The sequence below is a fragment of the Myotis daubentonii genome, chromosome 13 (genome assembly GCF_963259705.1).
Source record: "Myotis daubentonii chromosome 13, mMyoDau2.1, whole genome shotgun sequence".
NCBI classification, from domain to species: Eukaryota; Metazoa; Chordata; class Mammalia; order Chiroptera; family Vespertilionidae; genus Myotis; species Myotis daubentonii.
In genome coordinates, this window is record NC_081852.1 from 37,916,889 (window position 1) to 37,943,907 (window position 27,019).

The 27,019-nt window shown below is 41.9% G+C and overlaps 2 protein-coding genes across 3 annotated transcripts in view; both read left to right on the plus strand.

Moving 5' to 3' along the window:
• The window catches only part of LOC132214982 (interferon-induced protein with tetratricopeptide repeats 1-like), a 45,532-nt gene extending 36,311 nt beyond the window's left edge, over positions 1 to 9,221 (plus strand). Inside the window, exons 1-2 of one of the 2 annotated variants that reach the window (XM_059662782.1) lie at positions 3,724 to 3,934; positions 7,520 to 9,221. In XM_059662782.1, the coding sequence (XP_059518765.1) occupies positions 3,930 to 3,934; positions 7,520 to 8,936 (1,422 nt within the window). In that variant the 5' untranslated portion in view covers positions 3,724 to 3,929 and the 3' untranslated portion in view covers positions 8,937 to 9,221. Of the gene's footprint in view, positions 1 to 3,723; positions 3,935 to 7,519 lie in introns of those variants that run through there. The other variant, XM_059662783.1, reaches the window with a different exon arrangement.
• A 10,644-nt stretch (positions 9,222 to 19,865) lies between these two features.
• On the plus strand, positions 19,866 to 25,286 carry LOC132214985 (interferon-induced protein with tetratricopeptide repeats 1-like). Its single transcript, XM_059662787.1, has 2 exons — positions 19,866 to 20,006; positions 23,577 to 25,286. The coding sequence occupies exons 1-2, from the start codon at positions 20,002 to 20,004 to the stop codon at positions 25,027 to 25,029; spliced, it is 1,458 nt and encodes a 485-aa protein (XP_059518770.1). The 5' UTR covers positions 19,866 to 20,001; the 3' UTR covers positions 25,030 to 25,286.
• Positions 25,287 to 27,019: the final 1,733 nt, after the last annotated feature.

The window sequence follows — 27,019 nt, forward strand, 5'->3', positions numbered from 1 at the left end:
GGGTTTGGGCGCTGCCCCCTATCACCCACAGAGCAGGGCCAATCAGGGGGTTGGGGCACTCCCCCTATCACAATCAGGGCAGGGCCGATGGGGAGGTTGCGGCTCTACCCTGTCACACACAGAGCAGGGCCCATGGTGGGGTTGGGGTGCCGCACACTGTCACACACAGAGCAGGGCCGATCAGGGGGTTGGGGAGCTCCCCCCTATCAGGCACAGAGCAGGGCCAATCAGAGGGTTGGGGTGCCTTCCCCTGTCACACACAGAGCCGCAGGGTGATAAGGGGGTTTGGGCGCTGTCCCCTGTCACGCTATTCCAGGGGCCAGGAGCCCTTGCGGCTCCACGGATCCCAGTGCTGGGAGGCCTCACAGCTCCGCTTGACACCGGGGCAGTGAGGCCTCACTGCTCCACTGACCCCAGTGCCAGGAGGCCTCACGGCTCCGCTGATCCCGGTGCCAGGAGGTCTTGTGGCTCCACTGATCCCAGTGCTGGGAGGCATATTACCATTTTACTATATAGGATAGAGGACTGGTGCACCGGTGGGGGCTGGCTGGTTTGCCCTGAAGCGTGTCCCAGATCAGGGTGGGGGTCCCGCTTGGGTTCCTGGCCAGCCTGGATGAGGTGATGATGGCTGTTTGCAGCTGATCACACCCCCTTCAGGGTGGGGGTCCCCACTGGGGTGCCTGGCCAGTCTAGGTGAGGGGCTGAGGACCATTTTCAGGCTGGCGGGCGACTGAAGCTCCCAACCTCTCCTTTTTTCCTTTTTTTCTTTTATTCTGGGATTTGTTTTCCTTCTATGGCTGTCACTGGAACTGAGAGCCGGCTTTAGCTCTAAGGCTCAGCTCCAGCTCTGAGACCTCGGCTGCTGATCTGGGTTTGTTTGGCTTCAATAATTGAAACACTGTTTCAGCTCCAGCTCTGAGGCCTGCTGGCTAAAAGCAGGTTTCTGGGGTTTGTTTAGCTTCTATAATTGCAACATTGTTTCTTAGAGTGCAGCTCAGAGGCAGGCAGGGAACCTTGGCTTCCTCCATCACTGGAGCAAGCAAGCCTCCTGTTCGCTTCAGCTGCCTGGCTGCCGGCGGCCATCTTGGTTGGCAGGTAATTTGCATATCTCGCTGATTAGCCAATGGGAAGGGTAGCAAAGTTACGGTTAATTACCCTGTTTCTCAATTATTAGATAGGACTAGTAGCCCTGCGCATGAATCTGTGTGCCAGTAGCTTGCCAGTAGCTCGCTGCTGCCCTCCAGTAGCTCTCTTCCCGCTGTCCCACCCCCTTCCCCATTCCCCCTCCTCATAGCTTGCTGCCCTGCCCCCTCCTGTAGCTCTCCAAGGCTCACTTGTAGCTCACTGCCCCACCCTCCTGCTGATCCGTGATCCGGTTGTTACATGGTCGGTCATTATGCTACACGGTGTAACGACCATTTGCATATTACATCTTTATTACATAGGATATTTTATTATAGATTTCTTCCACATATAGGAGGCTAACAAAAAATGGAGCTGCCTCCCTCAATTCTTCCTTTACTGTGCAGTCATCCAGAATCCAGCCACCAACCTCCATGATGAGCAACAATGGGCTTAAGTTCTCCTTCAGAGTATGAGGCAGATCTGATTCCATCCCTGACCAGTTTACTGGGGTTTTGCAGCACTAGATACACCCTTCAATTTCGCCCCAGGTCCAGTCATTGATAATCGGATTTCATACAACTCAGAACTCACCTGGAAACCTCATAAGACACAGCATATGGTCTTAATGGTGAAGCTGTGGGTGAGAGATACCATCAGAACTTTCCATCTCTTATCTCAAATTCTCTATTTATCTTGACTCAATCACCTGATATTCTTCTCTGTGACTAAGCTTGCTTTGCTTTTATTCTTTTCAGCCCACATAGAAAAACATGGCTGACAATGGTACCCAAATATATATATGTTCCAGGTCCAACACTTCCCAGTGTCAGCTTTCCAGTGAAGCCAGTCTAATTGTCTCTTCTCAGTAAACACTCCCCCCATGGTGAAATTTACTGTGGTTAAGGATAAGTTTGCTTTGCAAATCTGCCAAGGAATCACCACTTTTCTCCAGGTATCAGGAGAGTGGAGACATTTCCAAAGAAAAATCGGGAGAAACTGGAGCTTGGCAGACACCAGTAAAAGGAGACTAATCTGTACCCAGGATCCCAGCCTCCCTATTTTTCTCCACCTCTTTCCACACACAGCACAAGTACAGAAGATGACATGGGCCAGATGGGGTAGGCCAAGCCTGAATGCCATGGGCACCAAGGGACTGGACAATGCTCTTGCATAGGTGTGACAATCATGTCTGGTGAATAAGAACACATTAGGTAATTACCATAGAGAACATTAAAAATAAGAATATACTGTCATTCAGCATTAACAATATTTTTGTTGTTATTAATCCTCACTGAAGGATATTTTTCCCATTGATTTTTGGAAAGGGAGGGGGGAGGAGGAGGAGAAGGAGGAGAGAGAGAGAGAGAGAGAGAGAGAGAGATACACTGATGTGAGGGAGACAGCTTAATTGGTTGCCTCCTACATGCTGCAGGGCAGGGAATCAAACTTGCAACCCAAGTACATGTAATTAACTGGGAACTGAACCTATGACACTTCGGTCTACAGGCTGACACTCTAACCACTGAGCCAAACAGGCCAGGTCAGCATTAACATGTTTTGTGTAGAGTCTCAAGATCGTAGTACAGCCCTAACTGGTTTGGCTCAGTGGATACAGCGTCAGCCTGTGGATTCAAGGGTCCCAGGTTCAATTCCAGTCAAGGGCATGTACCTTGGTTTTGGGCACATCCCCAGTAGGGGGTGTGCAGAAGGCAGCTGATGGATGTTACTCTCTCATCGATGTTTCTGGCTCTCTATCCTTCTCCCTTTCTCTCTGTAAAAAAATCAATAAAATATATTAAAAAAAAAATCGTAGTACATACATTTTCCCTGTTCCTGTGTATAAGGAAGATGTTACAGGCCTCTTATAGTCACTGACCATTCTCCAGAAGGGTATGCAAAGGCATAGAATAATTCATAAGACACAAGATCTCAGAAAAGAGAATCGAAGTTGGGTTAAGACTCCAGTTTATCCTGGCCAGCCGGTGTGACTCAGTGGTTTAGTATCAACCTATGAAACAAGAGGTCATGGTTCGATTGCCAGTCAGGGCACATACCTGGGTTGTGGGCTCCATCCCTAGTAGGGTGGGTGCAGTCGATAGATGATGCTCTCTCAACTTTCATGTTTCTATCTCTCTCTCTCTCCTTCCTCTCTGAAATAGATACATAGATATGGATATAGATATATACATATACATAGACATAGACATAGACATAGACATAGACATAGACATAGACATAGACATAGACATATAACTCCAGTTTAGAGATTTGCAGAAGTGTATACCATAAAATGAACCATTTCTGTTTCCAGATGAACAAACAGGCACAGGTCTGGGGCATGTCCTTGACAAGCTCACACAGCCAATTGTCATAGGTGTCCTTGGCTGCAGATTCAGTGGACTTGATATAATTGGCATCTCCTGCCTCCCAGGTTTCTTTAAGGCAGGGTAAAGACTCGGAGAGGAATTGGCACATCACTGAAACTGTTCTTCACCGTGGTCACCTCAATCCCTTCTCAAAACAAACCAAAGGAAGCACTTACAGCTTTAGTTTCATGTTCACTGGCAGGAACTCTGAAGGCATGAGTTTCACTTTCCAGTTTCCCTTTTCACTGTGGTTTTCAAGTTATTCTTTAACAACACACCCACAGTTTACCTTATAAGTCAGCTGTTTACCTCCCTTATATAGCCCTGCGCTGGGGCTGAAATTTACCTGAAAATCTACAAGACAGGCTGGTCAGATCTCAGTGGAGCCGATCCAGCTAACCAAAACACTGCAAACTGCTGCCTGAATTCTTAGCAACCATGAGGTATGGATTTCTCTGCTTCTCTGCCTGTTTGCCTAAAGTTTTGAGGGGAAAGGTTAATCATTATTATCTCGACAGACTTAGTATCAGTGATGTCAAGTCTCCTCACTTTTCTGTTTGAGCATCTGCTTGTGGACTGAGTTTGTGTGTGTGTGTGTGTGTGTGTGTGTGTGTGTGTGTGTGTGTGTACAGTCACACACATAGATAAATTGTTGTATTTATTCAGGCATTTTCATTTTTGTTAGCATCGCCCTGAGGAAACTTACCTCATGTTAAAAAGTCCAAAGAAAAGGAGGGAAACAGGAAAAGAATTTCACAGGGAGAAGATGATCCCAATCTCTGAAACTATTTTCCACCAAACTCACTTCTGTCTGACATAGGGAGGGAATGGACAGTTTGTCTGGATAGAGACATGGCTTTTAGCGGGCTCCTGGCTGTGGAAGAAATGCAGGACCCACACAGCTGTGTGGGCTGCGGTCCTGAGGTCTCTCAGATGCCTGGAGGGAAATATTGTGGGGATGTGGTGGGAGCAGCTCACTGCCTAGAAGACAAGGCCTTGCTCGGCAGGCTTCTGGTCTCACTGTCAGCACTGCTGAAATCCTTCAATCCAACTGGATTTCAGATCAGCAGATGACCTCCCTCCTGGGGAAGCCAGGTGCTCTGCAGACCCTGGCTAGCCTCCTTTCCCCGGGGCTTGGCTGCTATTAGGCTTTCAATAAAAAGCCTAATGTGGGAATTTCTATATTGTCCAAATGGAATCTAGATTCAAACAATCCCAGAGAGCAGCAGATTAAAAGAAGACATAAATCAATATTGACCTGTGAAATTCCCCTCAGTACTCCAGTGGGTAAACTTTTGAAGGGGCAAAAGTTCCAGAAAATGCACAATTACTGGCCCCGATCAATCCTCCACGCCTCCTTTGGTCCACAGAAAGAGAGGGCTGTCACTGGTAATTATTATTATACTATAAAGGTAGCCATCACTTCCTAAATGTTCATTAAATGCCAGCTGGCTTCTAAAATTATTGTGTAAATTATTGCGTTTCACCCTCAAAAGAAACGGTGAGGCAGGTACTCGTACTGATTGTGCAATAATGAATCTTAGATTTTAAAATGTTGAGATCTCACAGTTAATAAATGATAGAGTTGAGACATGAATCTGAGTCTCTATTCCACGACACCTTATTTAATCTTTAAACCAATGTTTCTCAAAGAGTACCATTGGGAGTTTATGAGGTAAGTTCAGACGGCCTACTAATTAGCTTTTACATGTTAATGCTTTTGTGTGTTTTTTAACATGTACATGTACTAGAAAAGTATACATATATACTTTGAAGAATTTCTGTTCAGGTTAATAATATGGTTTTATTATTGTGATAAAATACATGTAAGATAAAATCTACCATTTTAACTAATTGTGAGTATACAATTTTGTGGCATTTAGTACATTTGCAATGTTGTGCAACTATCACCAGTATCTACTTCAAGAAAGTTTTCATACCCTAGCTAGTTTGGCTCAGTGGATAGAGCGTTGGCCTGTGGACTGAAGGGTCCTGGGTTCAATTCCGGTCAAGGGCACATACCTTGGATGCAGGCGCGATCCCCAGCAGGGGGCATGCAGGTGGCAGTCGATCAATGATTCTCTCTCATCATTGATGTTTCTATCTCTCTCCCTCTCCCTAATCAATTAATGTATATACATACATACATACATACATACATACATACATAGAGAGAGAGAGAAATTTTTCATCACTCTGAGGGGAAACTTCATATTCATTAAGCAGTCACTCTCCACACATCCTTTGACCCAGGCCCTGGCAACTGTTAATCTACTTTCTGTCTCTATTGATTTGCCTGTTGTGGATATTTCCTATAAATGAAAACATACAATACCTGGTCTTTTGTGACCAGCTTATTTCAATTAGCATAATGTGTTCAAGACTCATACATGTTATAACATGGATCAGAATGTCTTTCCTTTTGTAAAAAAAAATATTTTTATTGATTTCAGAGAGGAAGGGAGAGCTAGAGGGATAGAAACATCAATGATGAGAGAGAATCATTGATCGGCTGCCTCCTGCATGCCCCCCACTGGGGATCGATCACAGAACCCGGGCATGTGCCCTTGACTGGAATCGAATTTGGGACCCTTCAGTCCACAGGCCGATACTCTATCCACTGAGCCAAACAGGCTAGGGCTCTTTCCTTTTTAAGGTTAAATAATATTCCACTCTATGCATATACCACATTTTGCTTATCCATTCATCCCTTGATCGACACTTGCTTTGCTTTCACCTTTTGGCTGTTGTGAATAACGCTGCTATGAATACAAACATTCAAATATCTGTTCCAGTTCCTGTTTTCACTTCTTTTGAGTATATGCCCAGAAGTGAAATTGCTGAATCATATGGTAATCGTGTGCTTAATTTTTGAGGAATCATCACCATTTTCCACAGCAGCTGCCCCATTTTCCATTCCCACTATACACAAGGGTTCTAATTTCTCCACATCCTCACCAACACTTGTTATTTTCTGGTATTTAAAAATATAGTAGTCATTCTAATGGGTGTGAAGTGGTGTCTTATTATGGTTTTTATTTCATTTCACTAATGATTGATATTGAACATCTTTTTGTGTGTTTATTGGCCATTTGTATATCTTCTTTGGAGAAATTGTCTACTCTAATCCTTTTCCCATGTTTTAATCAGTTGTTTGTTTTTGATGTTCAATTGTAAGTCTTGTATATATAATCTGCATATTAATCCCTTATTAGATACATGATTTGCAAGTATATTTTCCCATTCTGTGAGTTTTCTTTTCACTGTATTGGTAATGTCCCTTGATGCACAAAAGTTTTAAATTTTGATGACGTGCAGCAAACCTATTTTTACTTTTGTTGCCTGTGCTTTTGGTATCCTATCCAAGAAATCCTTGCCAAATACAATGTCATGCAGTTTTTTCCCTATTTTTTTTTCTCTAAGATTTTCATAGTTTCAGGTCTTACATTTAGGTCTTTGATCCCTTTTGAAATGCTTTTTCTTTTTTCTTTTTTGTATAGGTTGTAAAGCAAGCATATCAAAATTGCAGCCGGTGGGCCATTTAAATAAATGAGGCATGTGGCCCACCAGCTAGAGTTTGACATGCTTGCTGTAAAGTAAGGGTTTAATTTCATTCTTTTGCATGTGGATAATCAGTTTTCCCAACACATTTGTTGAAACACTGATCTTTCCCCATTAAATGGTCTTGGCACATTTGACAGTTGCTATGGTCTGAATTGTGCCCTCACCCCCCAATTCATATTTGAAGCCCTAACCCCCAATGGGACTATATTTGGAAATAGGGCCTGTACGTGAGACCCTTGATAGGAAGGGCTGACTATATGGAAACAAACCTAGGTGCAACTGGGCCCAGCCAGTTCAAACCTGTGTTACTCAAGGGCCAACTGTAGAGGATCTCTAAAAAAAAATTAAAAAGTAAGGCAGGTATGTCCTTTCAAGGCTAAGCTATATATGTGAAGTGTCTTACTTGGCTTCTTTCCATTGGCTGTTTCTCACCTAACAAAGAAAATCTGCTTTTATTTTCATAGTATGAATGCTGATGAAGATCAGGTCAAAGCTAGGCTGGAACAGTTGAGATGTCACTTTACATGGAAATTGCTCATTGAAGACACTGAACTGCATGATTTAGAAAACAGGGTCTTTGATGAAATTGAGTTCCTAGACACAAAATTCAATGTGGGAATACACAACCTACTGGCCTATGTGAAACACCTGAATGGCCAGAATAAGGAGGCCTTGGAGAGCTTGAAAGAAGCTGAAGACTTAATGCAGGCAGAGCACGCTGGCCAGTCAGACGCGATGAAGCTGGTTACCTGGGGCAACTATGCCTGGCTGTATTACCACATGGGCAGACTGACAGATGCCCAGATATACCTGGACAAGGTGGAGAACACTTGCAAGAAGTTTGCCGGCCCCTCCTGCTACACAATGGAATGCCCTGAGATGGACTGTGAGGAAGGATGGGCCTTGCTGAAATGTGGAGGAAAGAATTATGAACGGGCTAAAGCCTGCTTTGAGAAGGCTCTGGAAGTGGACCCTGAAAACCCTGAATTCAGCACTGGGTATGCAATTGTTGTCTATCGTCTGGATGGCTTTTACAAAACATCACACGTTGATGAGGCATTTTGTGTGCAGCCCCTAAAACGGGCCATCAGGCTCAATCCAGAAGATGCATATATTAAGGCTCTCCTCGCAGTGAAACTTCAGGAGCTAGGACAAGAAGCTGAGGGGGAAAAGTACATTGAAGAAGCACTGACCAACACATCTTCACAGACCTATGTCTTTCGATATGCGGCCAAGTTTTACCGAAAAAAAGGCTCTATAGATAAAGCTCTTGAGCTCTTAAAAAAGGCTTTGCGGGCAACACCTTCCTCTGCCTTCCTGCATCACCATATAGGGCTTTGCTATAGATCACAAATTTATCTAATAAACAAAGCTGCAAGCTGGCAGCCTAGAGGACGGGATAGAGAAAATATCGACAGAATAACAAGATTAGCCATATCTCATTTTGAATTTGCTGTGGAACAAAAGCCAACATTTGAAATTGTTTATATACACCTCGCAGATATGTACATACAGGCAGGCAACAATAGAAAAGCTGAAGACACTTATCAAAAATTGCTCTGCATGAAATCACCTAAAGAAGAAATAATGCAAGAGATATATTTCCGCTATGGTCGATTTCAGGAATTTCAAAAGAAATCTGAAGTCGATGCAATTATCTATTATTTAAAAGCAATAAAAATAGAAAAGCCATCATCTGTGAGAGATAGAAGTATCAGTTCTTTAGAGAAAGTGGTTTTAAGGAAACTTCAAAGAAATGCAGGAGACGTAGAAAGCTTGAGCATCCTTGGGTTCACCTACAAATTGAAAGGAGAAATGAATAAAGCCCTGGAGTACTATGAGCGGGCCCTGAGGCTGGCTGCTGTGGGACATGCTCCTTAGGCACTGAAATATGGACCATGTTGACTTTCATTTGATTTTACATGAAGGTGTACTAATCATCTTTTCTGCTTGCTGCTTTCAGAAACATGTAACTTTTGAACGACTCAAGCCTGAAAAAATACTATTTGTATTCAAAAAAAGAACGAAGCAGAATATATATGTCTCTGTGTGTGTAAGATAGGAAGAGAGACATAAACCATTTCTCTGTGAATGTTATGTAACAGAAATAACAGTTTGTTAAGTAAATTTGTAGCAAATAAAGCACCGCACTTACATAAAGTAAAATGATTCATTCATTTGATCAACAAATAGTTTTCAGTGCTAGGTGCCGGGGTCCAGCCCCAGCGGGGGTCCAGGGGTTTCCAAAGGTGTGGACGGAGTCGGCGAAGAATGTTTTACACAGAGACAGCGTTCAGAACTCTCTAGCTTTCCTTAGTCTCCGTGGATCTTCCTGTGCCTGGCTGAGGCCACAGAGAGAGATCCCAAGGCAAGCTGAGCCTTTATTTTATAGTGAGAGGTAAACAAGGTAATGGTTACCAAAGTTACACTGTACTTGTGAGTTTCACTTGTTTACACCATGGTTATACTTCCTGCACTTCCTCAGCCCATTAGCTTCCCAGATAAGATCTAGGGAGTGTTATAAGGTCAAGCCTAATTATGCTAAGAGGACTATGCCCTCTAAGCTGGGAATTGTTTGTGACTTTGCCCACAGGTCAGTCCGAGGCTTAACCCTATATCAGCTCCCTACAGCTAGATACCAAATATACTATGGTGATGTAAGCAAAATTCTTTTCCTAGACCCATCTTAGGGTTCTTGACTGGGGCCCCATAATTTAGACTAAGAAAGACAGAAGAAGAAGAGAAAAACCAACAAAACTTGATAAACATGTGCATTTTACATACACATGGGAGCACCCAATGAGGAGTAACTCAAAGAGGTGGTTAGATCTTGGGCTTCTATAGCATCTTAACAAAAGAACAATTCATTTTCAGAGAAGTGACAAGACAAAGGAAAAGAACTGAGTTTTCAGGGTGTCAAATTGTAGGAAGGTAAGTATATGGGGCTAAACCACTGGAAGATAGCTGCTAGCTGGTAAGGTTTGTTATCTAGACTCACTTAGTAGTGAGTCTGGACTGAGAAGGACCTGGAGCTGTTTCAGGTGGTCACCTTCTCTCTGGATGGGGGGGAGGGGCAACAACTTTAGGAAATGAAGCCCTGCTTTTGAGGCAGATAGGGAGAGGGCAGAACTTTTTTTTACAGCCCCGCCCCCCCGCCCCCATGGAAAAGTAAAGCATTTCCATGAAATCTTTCATAAGCCAAAGAGCACAAAGTGAAGAAACAATTCCCTTAGGAGGCATTTTGCTAAGGGAATTGAGATAGAGCACAGATGCTCACAGGCAGCTCAAAGCCACTGCTGAGATGCGGAGATGCTGAGTGTACCTCTCAGGAAGGAGGTTCGAGGCTGGGGTAGTGCACTGCCTCTATAAAGGCTCCGTGCAAAAGAAACGAATGAAGTACACTATTTTTGTTGTTGTTGTTGCCTCTTTTCATAAAAGCGAAAACCCTCTTTGAAACTTTCAATTAGCAAAAACAGGTGCTAATGTATGTCTTTCATGAAAGCAAAATGGCATAAAGTGAACTCTCAAAAAGCCAGAATACCTGTATCTGTGTCTCCTCAATTGCTTTCAGCTCAAAATAATCCTTATGCCAACGTGGCATACTTTGGAGTGGCATATGCTGCTTCTCTTCAATGAACAAAGCAGACATTTTCTCCAAACCTCAGGCAACTAACAATCTAGTGAGAGAGACAGACAGTAAAACAAGTCAGTCGTACGCTGATTAACAATGGGGATAGTTCTGAGAACTGCATGGTTGAGCGGGCTTCATCACTGTGCAAACGTTAGAGTGCTCTTACACAAACCTAGCTGGTATAGCCAACCACACACCTACACTATATGGTACAGCCCATTGCTTCTCGCCTACAAACCTGCACAGCATGATTCTGTACTGAAGACTGTAGCAACTGTAACTCAGTGGTAAGTATTTGTGTATCTAAACACATCTAAACATGAAAAGGATGCAGGAAAAATACAGGAAAAAAGATTAAAATAATTGCACATCTGTATAAGGCCTTTGCCATGAATAGAGTTTGCAGGACTGGAAGTTGTCTGTGAGTAGTGAACAAATGTAAAGGCTTAGGGCATTACTGTATTCTACTGTAGACTTTATAAACACCATACACTTAGATGACTATTTGAAAAAATATCTTTTCAATAATAGATTAACCTTAGCTTACTGCAACCTGTTTTATTTAACTGTATAAACTTTTATTTTTTTTAACTTTCTAATTCTCATAATAACACTTTGCTTAAAACTCAGACACTATACAAAAATATTTGTTCTTTATATCCTAATTTTATCAGCTTTTGCTATTATTAATTAATTAATTTATTTATTTTTTACTTTTTAAACTTTTTGTTAAAAACTAAGACACACATTTGCCTAGGACAGTGGTCGGCAAACTGCGGCTCGCGAGCCGCACTTTGCTGACCACTGGCTAGGACTACACAGAGTCATGATCATCAATATCACTGTCTTCCTCCTTCATGTCTTGTCCCACTGGAAGTTTTTTAGGGACAATAGCAAGCAAGTAGCTGTCATCTCCTATGATGACAATGCTTTCTTCTGGAATACCTTGCCCCAAAAATGCCTGAGGCTCTTCTTGAGGAGATGGCATTCTTTTCAGAAATATGTTCTCATGGAGGTTTGCTTAGTTTGTTTCTTTTTTTTTTTTCACCACAGATTTGCTTGTAAGCTGATAATGCACCATGAACATTCCTCTGTAGCAATAAAAACCTTTTAGTTTGGGAGTCTATGTTTTCAAACTCTTTTAGGAACTTGTTGAAGTTTGCAAAAGCTTTTGCTCAACCCTCCACTGTAAATTTCCTTGGGGGGATGGGGGGGCGGTTCTTCTTCTCTTCTCCTGCAGTTTCCTTTACTCCTGCTTCTTCTTCAGCTCTGTGTTCCTCTTCCAGTTCCAACAACTCCTCAGTCAATTGTTCAGGAACCACCTCAATGTCCTTCTCATCCAAGTTGTTTTCCATCTCAACCATAGGCTTGTTGATTTTTGCAAGTTCTTCATCATAGGCAAATCCACTGAAGTAATAGATTCACTTTTTGAGTATCTTCTTCAGATGGCAATCATACTCCTGGGTGACCTCATCCCAAGCCCAAGCAAAACTCTTGAAGTGGGCATAGATGTTTTAATTCTTCCAGAATTGTATCAGTGTCTTCCTCAGTGGCAGCAATAGCTTGGGCAAAGCATCTCCTGAAGTAGTAGGCCTTAAAAACTGCTATAACTCCTTAATTCATTGGTTGGCTCAAAGAAATGGTATTTGAAGAGAGAAATACCACTTTGATATTGGATGAAGGTCACCAGCGAAGGGGGATGTCTAAGAGCATTATCAACAACAAGCAAAATCTCAAAAGGCCCGTTATTCTCCAAACAGTACTTCTCTACTTAGCCAGCAGAGCAATTCGGGGGGGCATCTTGGAAGAGGAGCTGGTTCATCAATGACTTCTTATTGCTCCTGTAGAACACTGGCTGGTGTGCTGATTGATATCCTGAAGGCCCTGGAGTTCTCAATGTGTCAAATCACAAAGGGTTTCAATATATAACCTGAAACATTGGCCCCCAGCAAGACCATTATCCTGTCCTTAAAAGCCTTGAAAGCTAGCATTGACTTGGTATTGTCTTGACATCCCCAACTTCTCTTTATCTTTATTCAACTTTTCCTCTCCTACCTGAACTCCATTTGTTATCTCCTACCGGCTGTGCTGTGAAAACTAATTTTAAAAATGGGTATATATAGGGTGCCCCCTAAAATGTATACACACTTTAATAGTTGATAACCCACTTAATTTTCATTCCTTTTCAGGTTTAACTGATTTGAAATAATGGGTGAAGCCCAACATAGCTTTGAACAAAGAAAATTTATCCTAAAGTGCCACTAGATGTTTTTTATGGGGATCCATAAAAGATAAAGTTTGTGGTACAAAACTGGTAACTGTTGACAAATTGAGGGCCCCCGAATTCCAAATGAAATGATTCTTCATGCATATGATTCCATTGCTTCATGCGTTATCAGCAGTGCCTGGACCAGAACAGTCATCAGTTTGAAAACAGACACTAACAAACAAAATTATTCATTTCTGTGGATTCTTTTAAATTTTAAAAATGAACTGTATGTTAATAAACACTGACTTTATAATCATTCAAAGTGTGTATACATTTTGTTGGGACCCTGTATATGAGAGTATAATTTGTAGCAGTGATTTTTAACTAGGGTAGAGGAGATCAGAGGGAAGAGGATGATTCTGCCCCTCAGGGCAAAAACAAGTTGCATTTGGCAACATCTAAAGACATTTTTAAAAATATATACATTTTTATTGGTTTCAGAGAGAGGAAGGGAAAGAGAAACATCAATCATGAGAATGATTGATCAACTGCCTCCTGCATGCCCCCTACTGGGAATCAAACCCACAACACAGGCATGTGTCCTGACTGGGATTTGAACCCTGACCTCCTGGTTTATAAGTCAAGCTATAAACCAGGCCGAGATAAAGGCACTATTTTCTTTTTTTCACTTTTTGAAAATATTTTTATTGATTTCAGAACAGAAGAGAGAGGGAGAGAGAAACATCAATGATGAGAGTGAATCATTGATCAGCTGCCTTCTACATGCCCCCTACTGGGTATTGAGCCTGCATCCCGTGCATGTGCCCTGACCAGGAATGGAACCATGACCTCCTGGTTCATCGGGTGACACTCAACCTCTGAGCCATGCTAGCCAGGCCTAAAGACACTTTTGACTGTCACAACTATAGAGTGCTACTGACATCAAGTGGATATACACAGTGCTGCTGGGTAAATACCCTACAATACATGAAATAGCTTCCTACAACAGAATTATCCAACCCAAATGTCAATGGTACCAAGGGCAAGGAACTCTGATTTACATCCATCTCCTGGAAGTGTCATTGAAAATAAGTGTTGCCCTGGCCAGTTTGGCTCAGTGGATGGAGTGTCGGCCTGCTGACTGAAAGGTCCGGGGTTCGATTCTGACAAGGGCATGTACCTTGGTTGCGGACACATCCCCAGTGGAGAGGTGTGCTGGAGGCAGTTGATTGATGTTTCTCTCTCATCAATGTTTCTGACTCTCTATCCCTCTCCCTTCCTCTCTGTAAAAATCAATAAAATATATTTTAAAAAATAAATAAATAAATAAAAGAAGTGTTTATTCTGAAACTTGAGGAGTCATACCGATTACTTAAGTTTCAGTTTCCCATGCAGATTTTAATCAGTTGTCGTGTTTCACTTTTTATTTCCCTTTTTCTCATGTTGATAGGAAGAAATTAAAAACAATACAATAATGATTTTCCCAAGGATCCATCCAAACCAACAGTCTGCAAAAAAAGGTTTGATATTCAAATTCCATCTAGTAATTTCAGCATGTTCAACACCCACTCAACAGCCAGGTCTTTCTTCTCAATCCTGAAAATATATTTTCTTTTAAAATTATTGATGGGGTTTTTGTCTCTTTGAATTTGAATTTCTAAACAATACAAGTAGATAGCCAGGAGGGGTTTTTTTTCTTCTAATTTTTATCATTGATTGCTTACTTGTTATCCATTTAAACTTTAATAAGCAAAAATTATCTCTTGGACCAGATACAGATGAGAGAAAGGAAGGAAAGAAGTAGAACAAGGAAGAAAAAAACATAATAAAGGCACTATTAAATTTTTCTACATTCTTGGTGAGGATAAAATCTGGATATATTTTTTTCACCCCAAATAAACTGTTCAGTATCTTTTCTAAAATGTCAGGAATTTCAATCACACAATAGACACCAGGGATCATCACAGCCCTAGTTCCAGCCCTCGTGTACTTCAAAATCACCTGAGGATTTATCTTTAATGTTGAAGTTAATATTGAAGTTGGGGGCCCCTTCCCAGAATCAATTGGTCTGGGATGAGGCCTAGTTAGCATTACTCTCTCTTTTTTTTAATATGTATTTTTTATTGATTTCAGAGAGGAAGGGAAAGGGGAGAGATATGGAAACATCAATGATGAGGGAGAATCGTTGATTGGCTGCCTCCTTCATGCCCTCATCGGGGATCGAGCCTGCAACCCCAGCATGTGCCCCTGACCAGAATCAAACCTGAGACCCTTCAGTTCGCAGGCTGATGCTCTATCCACTGAGCCAAACCAGCTAGGGCTAGCATTACTCTTAAAACCTCCCTAGATAATTCTACTGTGCAGTAGGGGGTTGGGATCTAATAAGCTATTCCAAAGCAGTTATTTATCAGATATGGAAAGTGAGGCTCATAGAGGTGAAGTGGCTTATCATTACTGGTCATTACTGGTTAGTCATTCAGGGAGCGGATCCTAGCTCGACTGCTGGGAATGGAATCAGCTCAATGCTGAAATTTCATTTTCTAAAAGTTTCCTTTTCTCCAGTTCTTGTTTTCTTTTCTAACTGTTAACACACACACACACACACACTCACACACACACACTCTCTTCCTTGTCTATTTTTCTCTTTTTAATACATGTCTGTCTTGCATCATTCATGGGTGTGGTTATGTCAGGGAGGCACGATTCTGAATACCTAACCAGCCTGAGCGAGAACCCCATGGAACCAAGACCACCGCCAGTTCATAGCAAAGACAAAAGAAACATTTTGTCTGCCTCTTTGCCTTCTATCTAATTACAAACCCAACTGCTTTTCTCCACAAGAATTCCGAATACACCATATTCACCAAAAGGAGATAGTTTCTAATTCATTTATTTATTACTTTCCTATAGCCTGAACTTTTGTCACAATACATGGAGCAACCTGTCTTACTTATTCAGAAATTTGTATTTGTGCAGATCTTTCTGACTCGTTCAGGATGTGGCCAGTAGAATCGAGGTAAAAGGGGTGCTGAGTTGTGAAACTAACGATCTTTGTTGAGCAGTCTTGCAGAACAAGGCTGTGCCCTGAAAGGCTGATCACAAGACTGCACCTGTGCTGGAAGGAGCCAGCCTCCACCTGTAATGGCCTGTCCCCTTTTTGATGAATATGCATAACTAATCCCAGAAAAGGTAATTCCCCTGTCCATTCCGGGGGACACTGCTTTGGGAGACGTCCCCAGTGCTCTCCTTGCCTGTTGCAAGTAATATTCCCTTGGTTGAGGTTCACTGGGTTCTGCTCACCAAGAAATGAGCCCTTTCTGTTCAGTCCCAGTGTCCCAGTGGAAGCTGTTAGATTTGGAGAGGGCTGAGATGAGAAATGAACTAGGGAGGAGGGATTGAGCAGAAACTTTTCAGATCTGGCGGTGTGTCCAACTAAGTGTTTCTAAGAGGAAAATATTCCTGCAGCTGTCCTTCTGCTGTTTATTATTTTAAGTGACAAAGTATGGGTAGCATTTTTTTTTTAAAAGAAGAAAGCATTACTTTAACTTGATGACTTAAAATCACCATCAACAACATCATCATCATCATCATCATCATCACCTCTTATTTGGATGCTTCTATGTGCCAGATAGATGCTAATGTTTAAACTCAAGTGCTATGAACTATAGTTAAAGTTAAGTTTAGAATTTGACTCAGAATGTGGGTATCCAGGCTGGAGCAATAGAGGGCTCTCCAAGCCAAAACACAGCACTTTGCTTTTACTTCCTGTCCAAGTGATCGGAGATTAAGAGATTCTCTTGGTATTTGGCTTGTTTCCTTCATCCCTGAACCAGGTGGATTGTTTATATTTCTTTCAAGCTGAAACCCAAAGTAATAGTATCCTGGGCCCTTAATTAGGAGCGATGTATATTATATTATACTAGTAGCCCTGTGCATGAATCTGTGTGCCAGTAGCTGGCCAGTAGCTCGCTGCTGCCTTCCAGTAGCTCTCTTCCCGTTGCCCCACCCCCATCCCCCTTCCCCCTCCTCATAGCTTGCTGCCCTGCCCCCTCCTGTAGCTCTCCAAGGCTCACTTGTAGCTCACTGCCCCACCCTCCTGCTGATCCGTGATCCAGTTGTTTCGTGGTCGGTCATTACGCTACACGGTGTAACGACCATTTGCATATTACATCTTTATTACATAGGATATTTTATTATAGATTTCTTCCACATATAGGAGGCTAACAAAAAATGGAGCTGCCTCCCTCAATTCTTCCTTTACTGTGCAGTCATCCAGAATCCAGCCACCAACCTCCATGATGAGCAACAATGGGCTTAAGTTCTCCTTCAGAGTATGAGGCAGATCTGATTCCATCCCTGACCAGTTTACTGGGGTTTTGCAGCACTAGATACACCCTTCAATTTCGCCCCAGGTCCAGTCATTGATAATCGGATTTCATACAACTCAGAACTCACCTGGAAACCTCATAAGACACAGCATATGGTCTTAATGGTGAAGCTGTGGGTGAGAGATACCATCAGAACTTTCCATCTCTTATCTCAAATTCTCTATTTTTTCTTGACCCAATCACCTGATATTCTTCTCTGTGACTAAGCTTGCTTTGCTTTTATTCTTTTCAGCCCACATAGAAAAACATGGCTGACAATGGTACTCAAATATATATATATGTTCCAGGTCCAACACTTCCCTGTGTCAGCTTTCCAGTGAAGCCAGTCTAATTGTCTCCTCTCAGTAAACACTCCCCCCATGTGTTGGGAGCTATCGGAGAAACTGGCCTAGTCAAAGCCATCTTAAGAACAATAAGTTTCTGGTAGTAACTCCTAGTTACCAGAGACCACGGCAAAGCCATCTTAAGAACAATAAGTTTCTGGTAGTAACTCCTAGTTACCAGAAACCACATACGTCCTGCGGTTTGGTCAGCAATTAAGAATCCGTCGCACACCACTTGTCACACACCACAAGCAAACAGCTGCCACTTGCTGATAGGCTATTACTATAAGCTTTGCTACCCACCCCTGCTACCCACCCCCGTCCCTGGAACAATATATATTCTGCCACTGTAAAATAAAAATTTGAGGCTTGATCAGATTTCTGTCTTGCCTCCATTTCTTCGCGTCTCCTATCCTCTCATTCTCTTACAGGAATCGTCACGGTACCCACGTTGCATGCCGCGCGGGTCGGGGCACCCATGGTTAAATTAACTGTGGTTAAGCATAAGTTTGCTTTGCAAATCTGCCAGGGAACCACCACTTTTCTCCAGGTATCAGGAGAGTGGAGACATTTCCAAAGAAAAATCAGGAGAAACGGGAGCTTGGCAGACACCAGTAAAAGGAGACTAATCTGTACCCAGGATCCCAGCCTCCCTATTTTTCTCCACCTCTTTCCACACACAGCACAAGTACAGAAGATGACATGGGCCAGATGGGGCAGGCCAAGCCTGAATGCCATGGGCACCAAGGGACTGGACAATGCTCTTGCATAGGTGTGACAATCATGTCTGGTGAATAAGAACACATTAGGCAATTACCATAGAGAGCATTAAAAATAAGAAAAAACTGCCATTCAGCTTTAACAATATTTTTGTTGTTATTAATCCTCACTGAAGGATACTTTTCCCATTGATTTTTGGAAAGAAAGGGAGGGGGGAGGAGGAGGAGATGGAGGAGAGAGAGAGAGAGAGAGAGAGAGAGAGAGAGAGAGAGAGACTGATATGAGGGAGAAAGCTTAATTGGTTGCCTCCTACATGCTGCAGGGCAGGGAATCAAACTTGCAACCCAAGTACATGTAATTAACTGGGAACTGAACCGATGACACTTCGGTCTACAGGCTGACACTCTAACCACTGAGCCAAACAGGCCAGGTCAGCATTAACATGTTTTGTTTAGAGTCTCAAGATCGTAGTACAGCCCTAACTGGTTTGGCTCAGTGGATACAGCGTCAGCCTGTGGACTCAAGGGTCCCAGGTTCAATTCCAGTCAAGGGCATGTACCTTGGTTTCGGGCACATCCCCAGTAGGGGGTGTGCAGAAGGCAGCTGATGGATGTTACTCTCTCATCGACGTTTCTAGCTCTCTATCCTTCTCCCTTCCTCTCTGTAAAAAAATCAATAAAATATATTAAAAAAAAAAAAAGATCGTAGTACATACATTTTCCCTGCTCCTGTGTATAAGGAAGATGTTACAGGCCTCTTATAGTCACTGACCATTCTCCAGAAGGGTATGCAAAGGCATAGAATAATTCATAAGACACAAGATCTCAGAAAAGAGAATCGAAGTTGGGTTAAGACTCCAGTTTATCCTGGCCAGCCGGTGTGACTCAGTGGTTGAGTATCAACCTATGAACCAGGAGGTCATGGTTCTATTTCCAGTCAGGGCACATACCTGGGTTGTGGGCTCCATCCCTAGTAGGGTGGGTGCAGTCGATAGACGATGCTCTCTCAACTTTCATGTTTCTATCTCTCTCTCTCTCCTTCCTCTCTGAAATAGATACATAGATATGGATATATACATATACATATACATATACATATACATATACATATACATATACATATAACTCCAGTTAAGAGATTTGCAGAAGTGTATACCATAAAATGAACCATTTCTGTTTCCAGATGAACAAACAGGCACAGGTCTGGGGCATGTCCTTGACAAGCTCACACAGCCAATTGCCATAGGTGTCCTTGGCTGCAGATTCAGTGGACTTGATATAATTGGCATCTCCTGCCTCCCAGGTTTCTATAAGGCAGGGTAAAGACTCGGAGAGGAATTGGCACATCACTGAAACTGTTCTTCACCGTGGTCACCTCAATCCCTTCTCAAAACAAACCAAAGGAAGCACTTACAGCTTTAGTTTCATTTTCTCTGGCAGGAACTCTGAAGGCATCAGTTTCACTTTCCAGTTTCCCTTTTCACTGTGGTTTTCAAGTTATTCTTTAACAACATACCCACAGTTTACCGTGTTAGTCAGCTGTTTACCTCCCTTATACAGCCCTGCCCTGGGGCTGAAAGTCACCTGAAAATCTACAAGACAGGCTGGACAGATCTCAGTGGAGCCCATCCAGCTAACCAAAACACTGCAAACTGCTGCCTGAATTCTTAGCAACCATGAGGTATGGATTTCTCTGCTTCTCTGCCTGTTTGCCTAAAGTTTTGGGGGGAAAGGTTAATCATTATTATCTCGACAGACTTAGTTTCAGTGATGTCAAGTCTCCTCACTTTTCTGTTTGAGCATCTGCTTGTGGACTGAGTGTGTGTGTGTGTGTGTGTGTGTGTGTGTGTGTACAGTCACACACATAGATAAATTGTTTTATTTATTCAGGCATTTTCATTTTTGTTAGCATCACCCTGAGGAAACTTACCTCATGTTAAAAAGTCCAAAGAAAAGGAAACAGGAAAAGAATTTCACAGGGAGAAGATGATCCCAATCTCTGAAACTATTTTCCACCAAACTCACTTCTGTCTGACATAGGGAGGGAATGGACAGTTTGTCTGGATAGAGAGATTGCTTTTAGCGGGCTCCTGGCTGTGGAAGAAATGCAGTACCCACACAGCTGTGTGGGCTGCGGTCCTGAGGTCTCTCAGATGCCTGGAGGGAAATATTGTGGGGATGTGGTGGGAGCAGCTCACTGCCTAGAAGATAAGGCCTTGCTCGGCAGGCTTCTGGTCTCACTGTCAGCACTGCTGAACTCCTTCAATCCAACTGGATTTCAGATCAGCAGATGACCTCCCTCCTGGGGAAGCCAGGTGCTCTGCAGACCCTGGCTAGCCTCCTGTCCCCGGGGCTTGGCTGCTGTTCACTGTATTGTCTTCTTTCAACAAAGGGTCTAATGTGGGAATTTCTATATTGTCCAAATGGAATCTAGATTCAAACACTCCCAGAGAGCAGCAGATTAAAAGAAGACATAAATCAATATTGACCTGTGAAATTCCCCTCAGTACTCCAGTGGGTAAACTTTTGAAGGGGCAAGAGTTCCAGAAAATGCACAATTACTGTCCCTGATCAATCCTCCACGCCTCCTTTGGTCCACAGAAAGAGAGGGCTGTCACTGGTAATTATTATTATACTATAAAGGTAGCCATCACTTCCTAAATGTTCATTAAATGCCAGCTGGCTTCTAAAATTATTGTGTAAATTATTGCGTTTCACCCTCAAAAGAAACGGTGAGGCAGGTACTCGTACTGATTGTGCAATAATGAATCTTAGATTTTAAAATGTTGAGATCTCACAGTTAATAAATGATAGAGTTGAGACATGAATCAGAGTCTCTATTCCATGACACCTTATTTAATCTTTAAACCAATGTTTCTCAAAGAGTACCATTGGGAGTTTATGAGGTAAGTTCAGACAGCCTACTAATTAGCTTTTACATGTTAATGCTTTTGTGTGTTTTTTTAACATGTACATGTACTAGAAAAGTATACATATATACTTTGAAGAATTTCTGTTCAGGTTAATAATATAGTTTTATTATTGTGATAAAATACATGTAAGATAAAATCTACCATTTTAACAAATTGTGAGTATACAATTTTGTGGCATTTAGTACATTTGCAATGTTGTGCAACTATCACCAGTACCTACTTCAAGAAAGTTTTCATACCCTACCTGGTTTGGCTCAGTGGATAGAGCGTTGGCCTGTGGACTGAAGGGTCCTGGGTTCAATTCCGGTCAAGGGCACATACCTTGGATGCAGGCGCGATCCCCAGCAGGGGGCATGCAGGTGGCAGTCGATCAATGATTCTCTCTCATCATTGATGTTTCTATCTCTCTCCCTCTCCCTAATCAATTAATGTATATACATACATATGCATGCATACATACATAGAGAGAGAGAAATTTTTCATCACTCTGAAGGGAAACTTCATAGTCATTAAGCAGTCACTCCCCACCCATCCTTTGACCCAGGCCCTGGCAACTGTTAATCTACTTTCTGTCTCTATTGATTTGCCTGTTGTGGATATTTCCTATAAATGAAAACATACAATATGTGGTCTTTTGTGACCAGCTTATTTCAATTAGCATAGTGTGTTCAAGATTCATCCATGTTATAGCATGTATCAGAATGTCTTTCCTTTTTTAAAAAAAATATTTTTATTGATTTCAGAGAAGAAGGGAGAGCTAGAGAGATAGAAACATCAATGATGAGAGAGAATCATTGATCGGCTGCCTCCTACATCCCCCCCACTGGGGATCGATCACACAACATGGGCATGTGCCCTTGACTGGAATTGAATTTGGGACCCTTCAGTCCACAGGCCGATACTCTATCCACTGAGCCAAACCGGCTAGGGCTCTTTCCTTTTTAAGGTTAAATAATATTCCACTCTATGCATATACCACATTTTGCTTATCCATTCATCCCTTGATGGACACTTGCTTTGCTTTCACCTTTTGGCTGTTGTGAATAACGCTGCTATGAATACAAACATTCAAATATCTGTTCCAGTTCCTGTTTTCACTTCTTTTGAGTATATGCCCAGAAGTGAAATTGCTGAATCATATGGTAATCGTGTGCTTAATTTTTGAGGAATCATCACCATTTTCCACAGCAGCTGCCCCATTTTCCATTCCCACTATACACAAGGGTTCTAATTTCTCCACATCCTCACCAACACTTGTTATTTTCTGGTATTTAAAAATATAGTAGTCATTCTAATGGGTGTGAAGTGGTGTCTTATTATGGTTTTTATTTCATTTCACTAATGATTGATATTGAACATCTTTTTGTGTGTTTATTGGCCATTTGTATATCTTCTTTGGAGAAATTGTCTACTCTAATCCTTTTCCCATGTTTTAATCAGTTGTTTGTTTTTGATGTTCAATTGTAAGTCTTGTATATATAATCTGCATATTAATCCCTTATTAGATACATGATTTGCAAGTATATTTTCCCATTCTGTGAGTTTTCTTTTCACTGTATTGGTAATGTCCCTTGATGCACAAAAGTTTTAAATTTTGATGACGTGCAGCAAACCTATTTTTACTTTTGTTCCCTGTGCTTTTGGTATCCTATCCAAGAAATCCTTGCCAAATACAATGTCATGCAGTTATTTCCCAATTTATTTTTTCTAAGATTTTCATAGTTTCAGGTCTTACATTTAGGTCATTGATCCCTTTTGAATTGCTTTTTCTTTTTTCTTTTTTCTATAGGCTGTAAGGCAAGCATGTCAATCTCATGGCCGGTAGGCCATTTAAATAAATGAGGCATATGGCCCACCAGCTAGAGTTTGACATGCTTGCTGTAAAGTAAGGGTTTAATTTCATTCTTTTGCGTGTGGATAATCAGTTTTCCCAACACATTTGTTGAAACACTGATCTTTCCCCATTAAATGGTCTTGGCACATTTGACAATTGCTATGGTCTGAATTGTGCCCTCACCCCCCAATTCATATTTGAAGCCCTAACCCCCAATGGGGACTATATTTGGAAATAGGGCCTGTACGTGAAACCCATGATAGGAAGGGCTGACTATATGGAAACAAACCTAGGTGCAACCGGGCCCAGCCAGTTCAAACCTGTGTTACTCAAGGGCCAACTGTAGAGTATCTCTAAAAAAAAATTAAAAAGTAAGGCAGGTATGTCCTTTCAAGGCTAAGCTATATATGTGAAGGGTCTTACTTGGCTTCTTTCCATTGGCTGTTTCTCACCTAACAAAGAAAATCTGCTTTTATTTTCATAGTATGAATGCGGATGAAGATCAGGTCAAAGCTAGGCTGGAACAGTTGAGATGTCACTTTACATGGAAATTGCTCATTGAAGACACTGAACTGCATGATTTAGAAAACAGGGTCTTTGATGAAATTGAGTTCCTAGACACAAAATTCAATGTGGGAATACACAACCTACTGGCCTATGTGAAACACCTGAATGGCCAGAATAAGGAAGCCCTGGAGAGCTTGAAAGAAGCTGAAGACTTAATGCAGGCAGAGCACGCTGGCCAGTCAGACGCGATGAAGCTGGTTACCTGGGGCAACTATGCCTGGCTGTATTACCACATGGGCAGACTGACAGATGCCCAGATATACCTGGACAAGGTGGAGAACACTTGCAAGAAGTTTGCCGGCCCCTCCTGCTACACAATGGAATGCCCTGAGATGGACTGTGAGGAAGGATGGGCCTTGCTGAAATGTGGAGGAAAGAATTATGAACGGGCTAAAGCTTGCTTTGAGAAGGCTCTGGAAGTGGACCCTGAAAACCCTGAATTCAGCGCTGGGTATGCAATTGTTGTCTATCGTCTGGATGGCTTTTACAAAACATCACACGTTGATGAGGCATTTTGTGTGCAGCCCCTAAAACGGGCCATCAGGCTCAATCCAGAAGATGCATATATTAAGGCTCTCCTCGCAGTGAAACTTCAGGAGCTAGGACAAGAAGCTGAGGGGGAAAAGTACATTGAAGAAGCACTGGCCAACACATCTTCGCAGACCTATGTCTTTCGATATGCGGCCAAGTTTTACCGAAAAAAAGGCTCTATAGATAAAGCTCTTGAGCTCTTAAAAAAGGCTTTGCGGGCAACACCTTCCTCTGCCTTCCTGCATCACCAGATAGGGCTTTGCTATAGATCACAAAGTTATCTAATAAACAAAGCTGCAAGCTGGCAGCCTAGAGGACGGGATAGAGAAAATATCGACAGAATAGTAAGATTAGCCATATCTCATTTTGAATTTGCTGTGGAACAAAAGCCAACATTTGAAATTGTTTATATACACCTCGCCGATATGTACATACAGGCAGGCAACAATAGAAAAGCTGAAGACGCTTATCAAAAAGTGCTCTGCATGAAATCACTTGAAGAAGAAAACATGCAAGAGTTATATTTCCGCTATGGTCGATTTCAGGAATTTCAAAAGAAATCTGAAGTCGATGCAATTATCTATTATTTAAAAGCAATAAAAATAGAAAAGCCATCATCTGTGAGAGATAGAAGTATCAGTTCTTTGGAGAAAGTGGTTTTAAGGAAACTTCAAAGAAATGCAGACGACATGGAAAGCTTGAGCATCCTTGGGTTCATCTACAAATTGAAAGGAGAAATGAATAAAGCCCTGGAGTACTATGAGCGGGCCCTGAGGCTGGCTGCTGTGGGACATGCTCCTGAGGCGCTGAAATATGGACCACGTGGACATTTCATTTGATTTTACGTTAAGGTGCACTAATCATCTCTGCTTGCTGCTTTCAGAAACATGTAACTTTTGAACAATCAGGCACTCAAGCCTGATTAAATACTATCTGTATTCAAAAAAAGAATGAAGCAGAATATATATGTCTCTGTGTGTGTAACATAGGAAGAGAGACATAAACCATTTCTCTGTGAATGTTATGTAACAGAAATAACAGTTTGTTAAGTAAATTTGTAGCAAATAAAGCACCGCACTCACATAAAGTAAAATGATTCATTCATTTGATCAACAAATAGTTTTCAGTGCTAGATACCAAATATACTATGGTGATGTAAGGAAAATTCTTTTTTTAGACCCATCTTAGGGTTCTTGACTGGGGCCCCGTAATTTAGACTAAGAAAGACAGAATAAGAAGAGAAAAACAAACAAAACTTGATAAACATGTGCATCTTACATATACATGGGAGTACCCAGTGATGAGTAACTCAAAGGTGGTTAGATCTTGGTTTTATATAGTATCTTAACAAAAGAATAATACATTTTCAGAGAAGTGACAAGATAAAGGAAAAGAACTTTGCGTTTCTAGGGTGACCAAGGTGACCCTCAAGGAGCAGGAGCCTGCAATAGTGTAGGTAGCAATTAGCAAGAACCTAGGCTAGGGCACATATCATTTACTTTACTACTGTGATAGGTGCCTTTGCCATCAATGTCTCCATTCTCAGGATGCTGCTAGAGGTGAAACTGCATTGGAACTAAGGACCTCTAGCTATATCCTGCCTCCACTTAGATTACCCACCATCAGTGTGAGTCCCCAGCCAGAGCAAATGTGATACAGACACCTTTACTGGAGTCATATCCTCCAAGGAATATGCCTTCTTTGACATTCCCCTTGATCTCCATCCTTTCGCGCTGGCCTCTTTCTGAATTCCAACACTGATTCCTCTGAATTCAACATTTCTTCTATCTAACTCCACCTCCTACCTCTTGAAGGCTGTACTGTGAAAAGTAATTTTTAAGAAATAGGCACATCTATGAAGGCATTATTCGTAGCAGTGATTTTCAGCTCAGGTTGGGGAAAGATAATAGGGAAGAGGAGAATTCTGCCCCTCAGGGCAAAAAGAAATTGAATCTGGCCAACTTCTGTAGACAATGTTGGTTGTCACAACTACAGAGTTTTACTGACATCTAGTGGGTATATAGAAAGATGCTGGGTAAACATCCTCCAATGCCCGGGACAGCTTCCTACAACAAAGAATTATCCAGCCCAAATGTCAATAGTACCAGGGCCAAGAAACTCTGATTTACAGAGTGTTTATTCTGAAACTTGAGGAGTATTTACCTATTACTTAAGTTTCATTTTCCCAAGCAGATCTTAGATCAGTTGCTAGGTTTCACTTTTCATTTCCTTTTTTCTCTAGTTGCTGTTTTTTACATGTTCATAAGAAGAAATTTAAAAAAAAAAATACACTTGATTTTTCCTAAGAATCTACCCAATCCAACAGTCTGTGAAAAAAAGATTGATATTCAAATTCCATCTAGTAATGTCAGCATGTTCAATACCCACTGATGGATTTTGTCTGTCAGAATTTGACTTTCTAAAACATATAAGTAGATAACCAGGAGGTTTTCTCCTTTGATGTTTACTATTGATTGCTTATTATTCATTCAAACCTTAATAAGGAGAGACTGTCTCTTTGTCCAGATACAGCTGAGAGAAAGGAAGGGAAAGAAGTAGGAACAAGGAAGAAAAAGCATGGTCAAGGCACTGGAAAATTTTCAAACATTGGAGCTTTATTCAATTTTTCTACATCCTTAGTAAGAAGGAAATTCTAGGTTTATTTTTCTACTGACACCATTCAGTACCCTTCTAAAATGTGGTTTCATACTTAACATAAATATTACAATAGCCTACAAGCCACCACCATCCACATTACCGCTCTGATCTCATGTCTTAGAACTTTTCCCTGCTCTCTTCACTCCAACCACATCATCCGGGCTAGCCAAC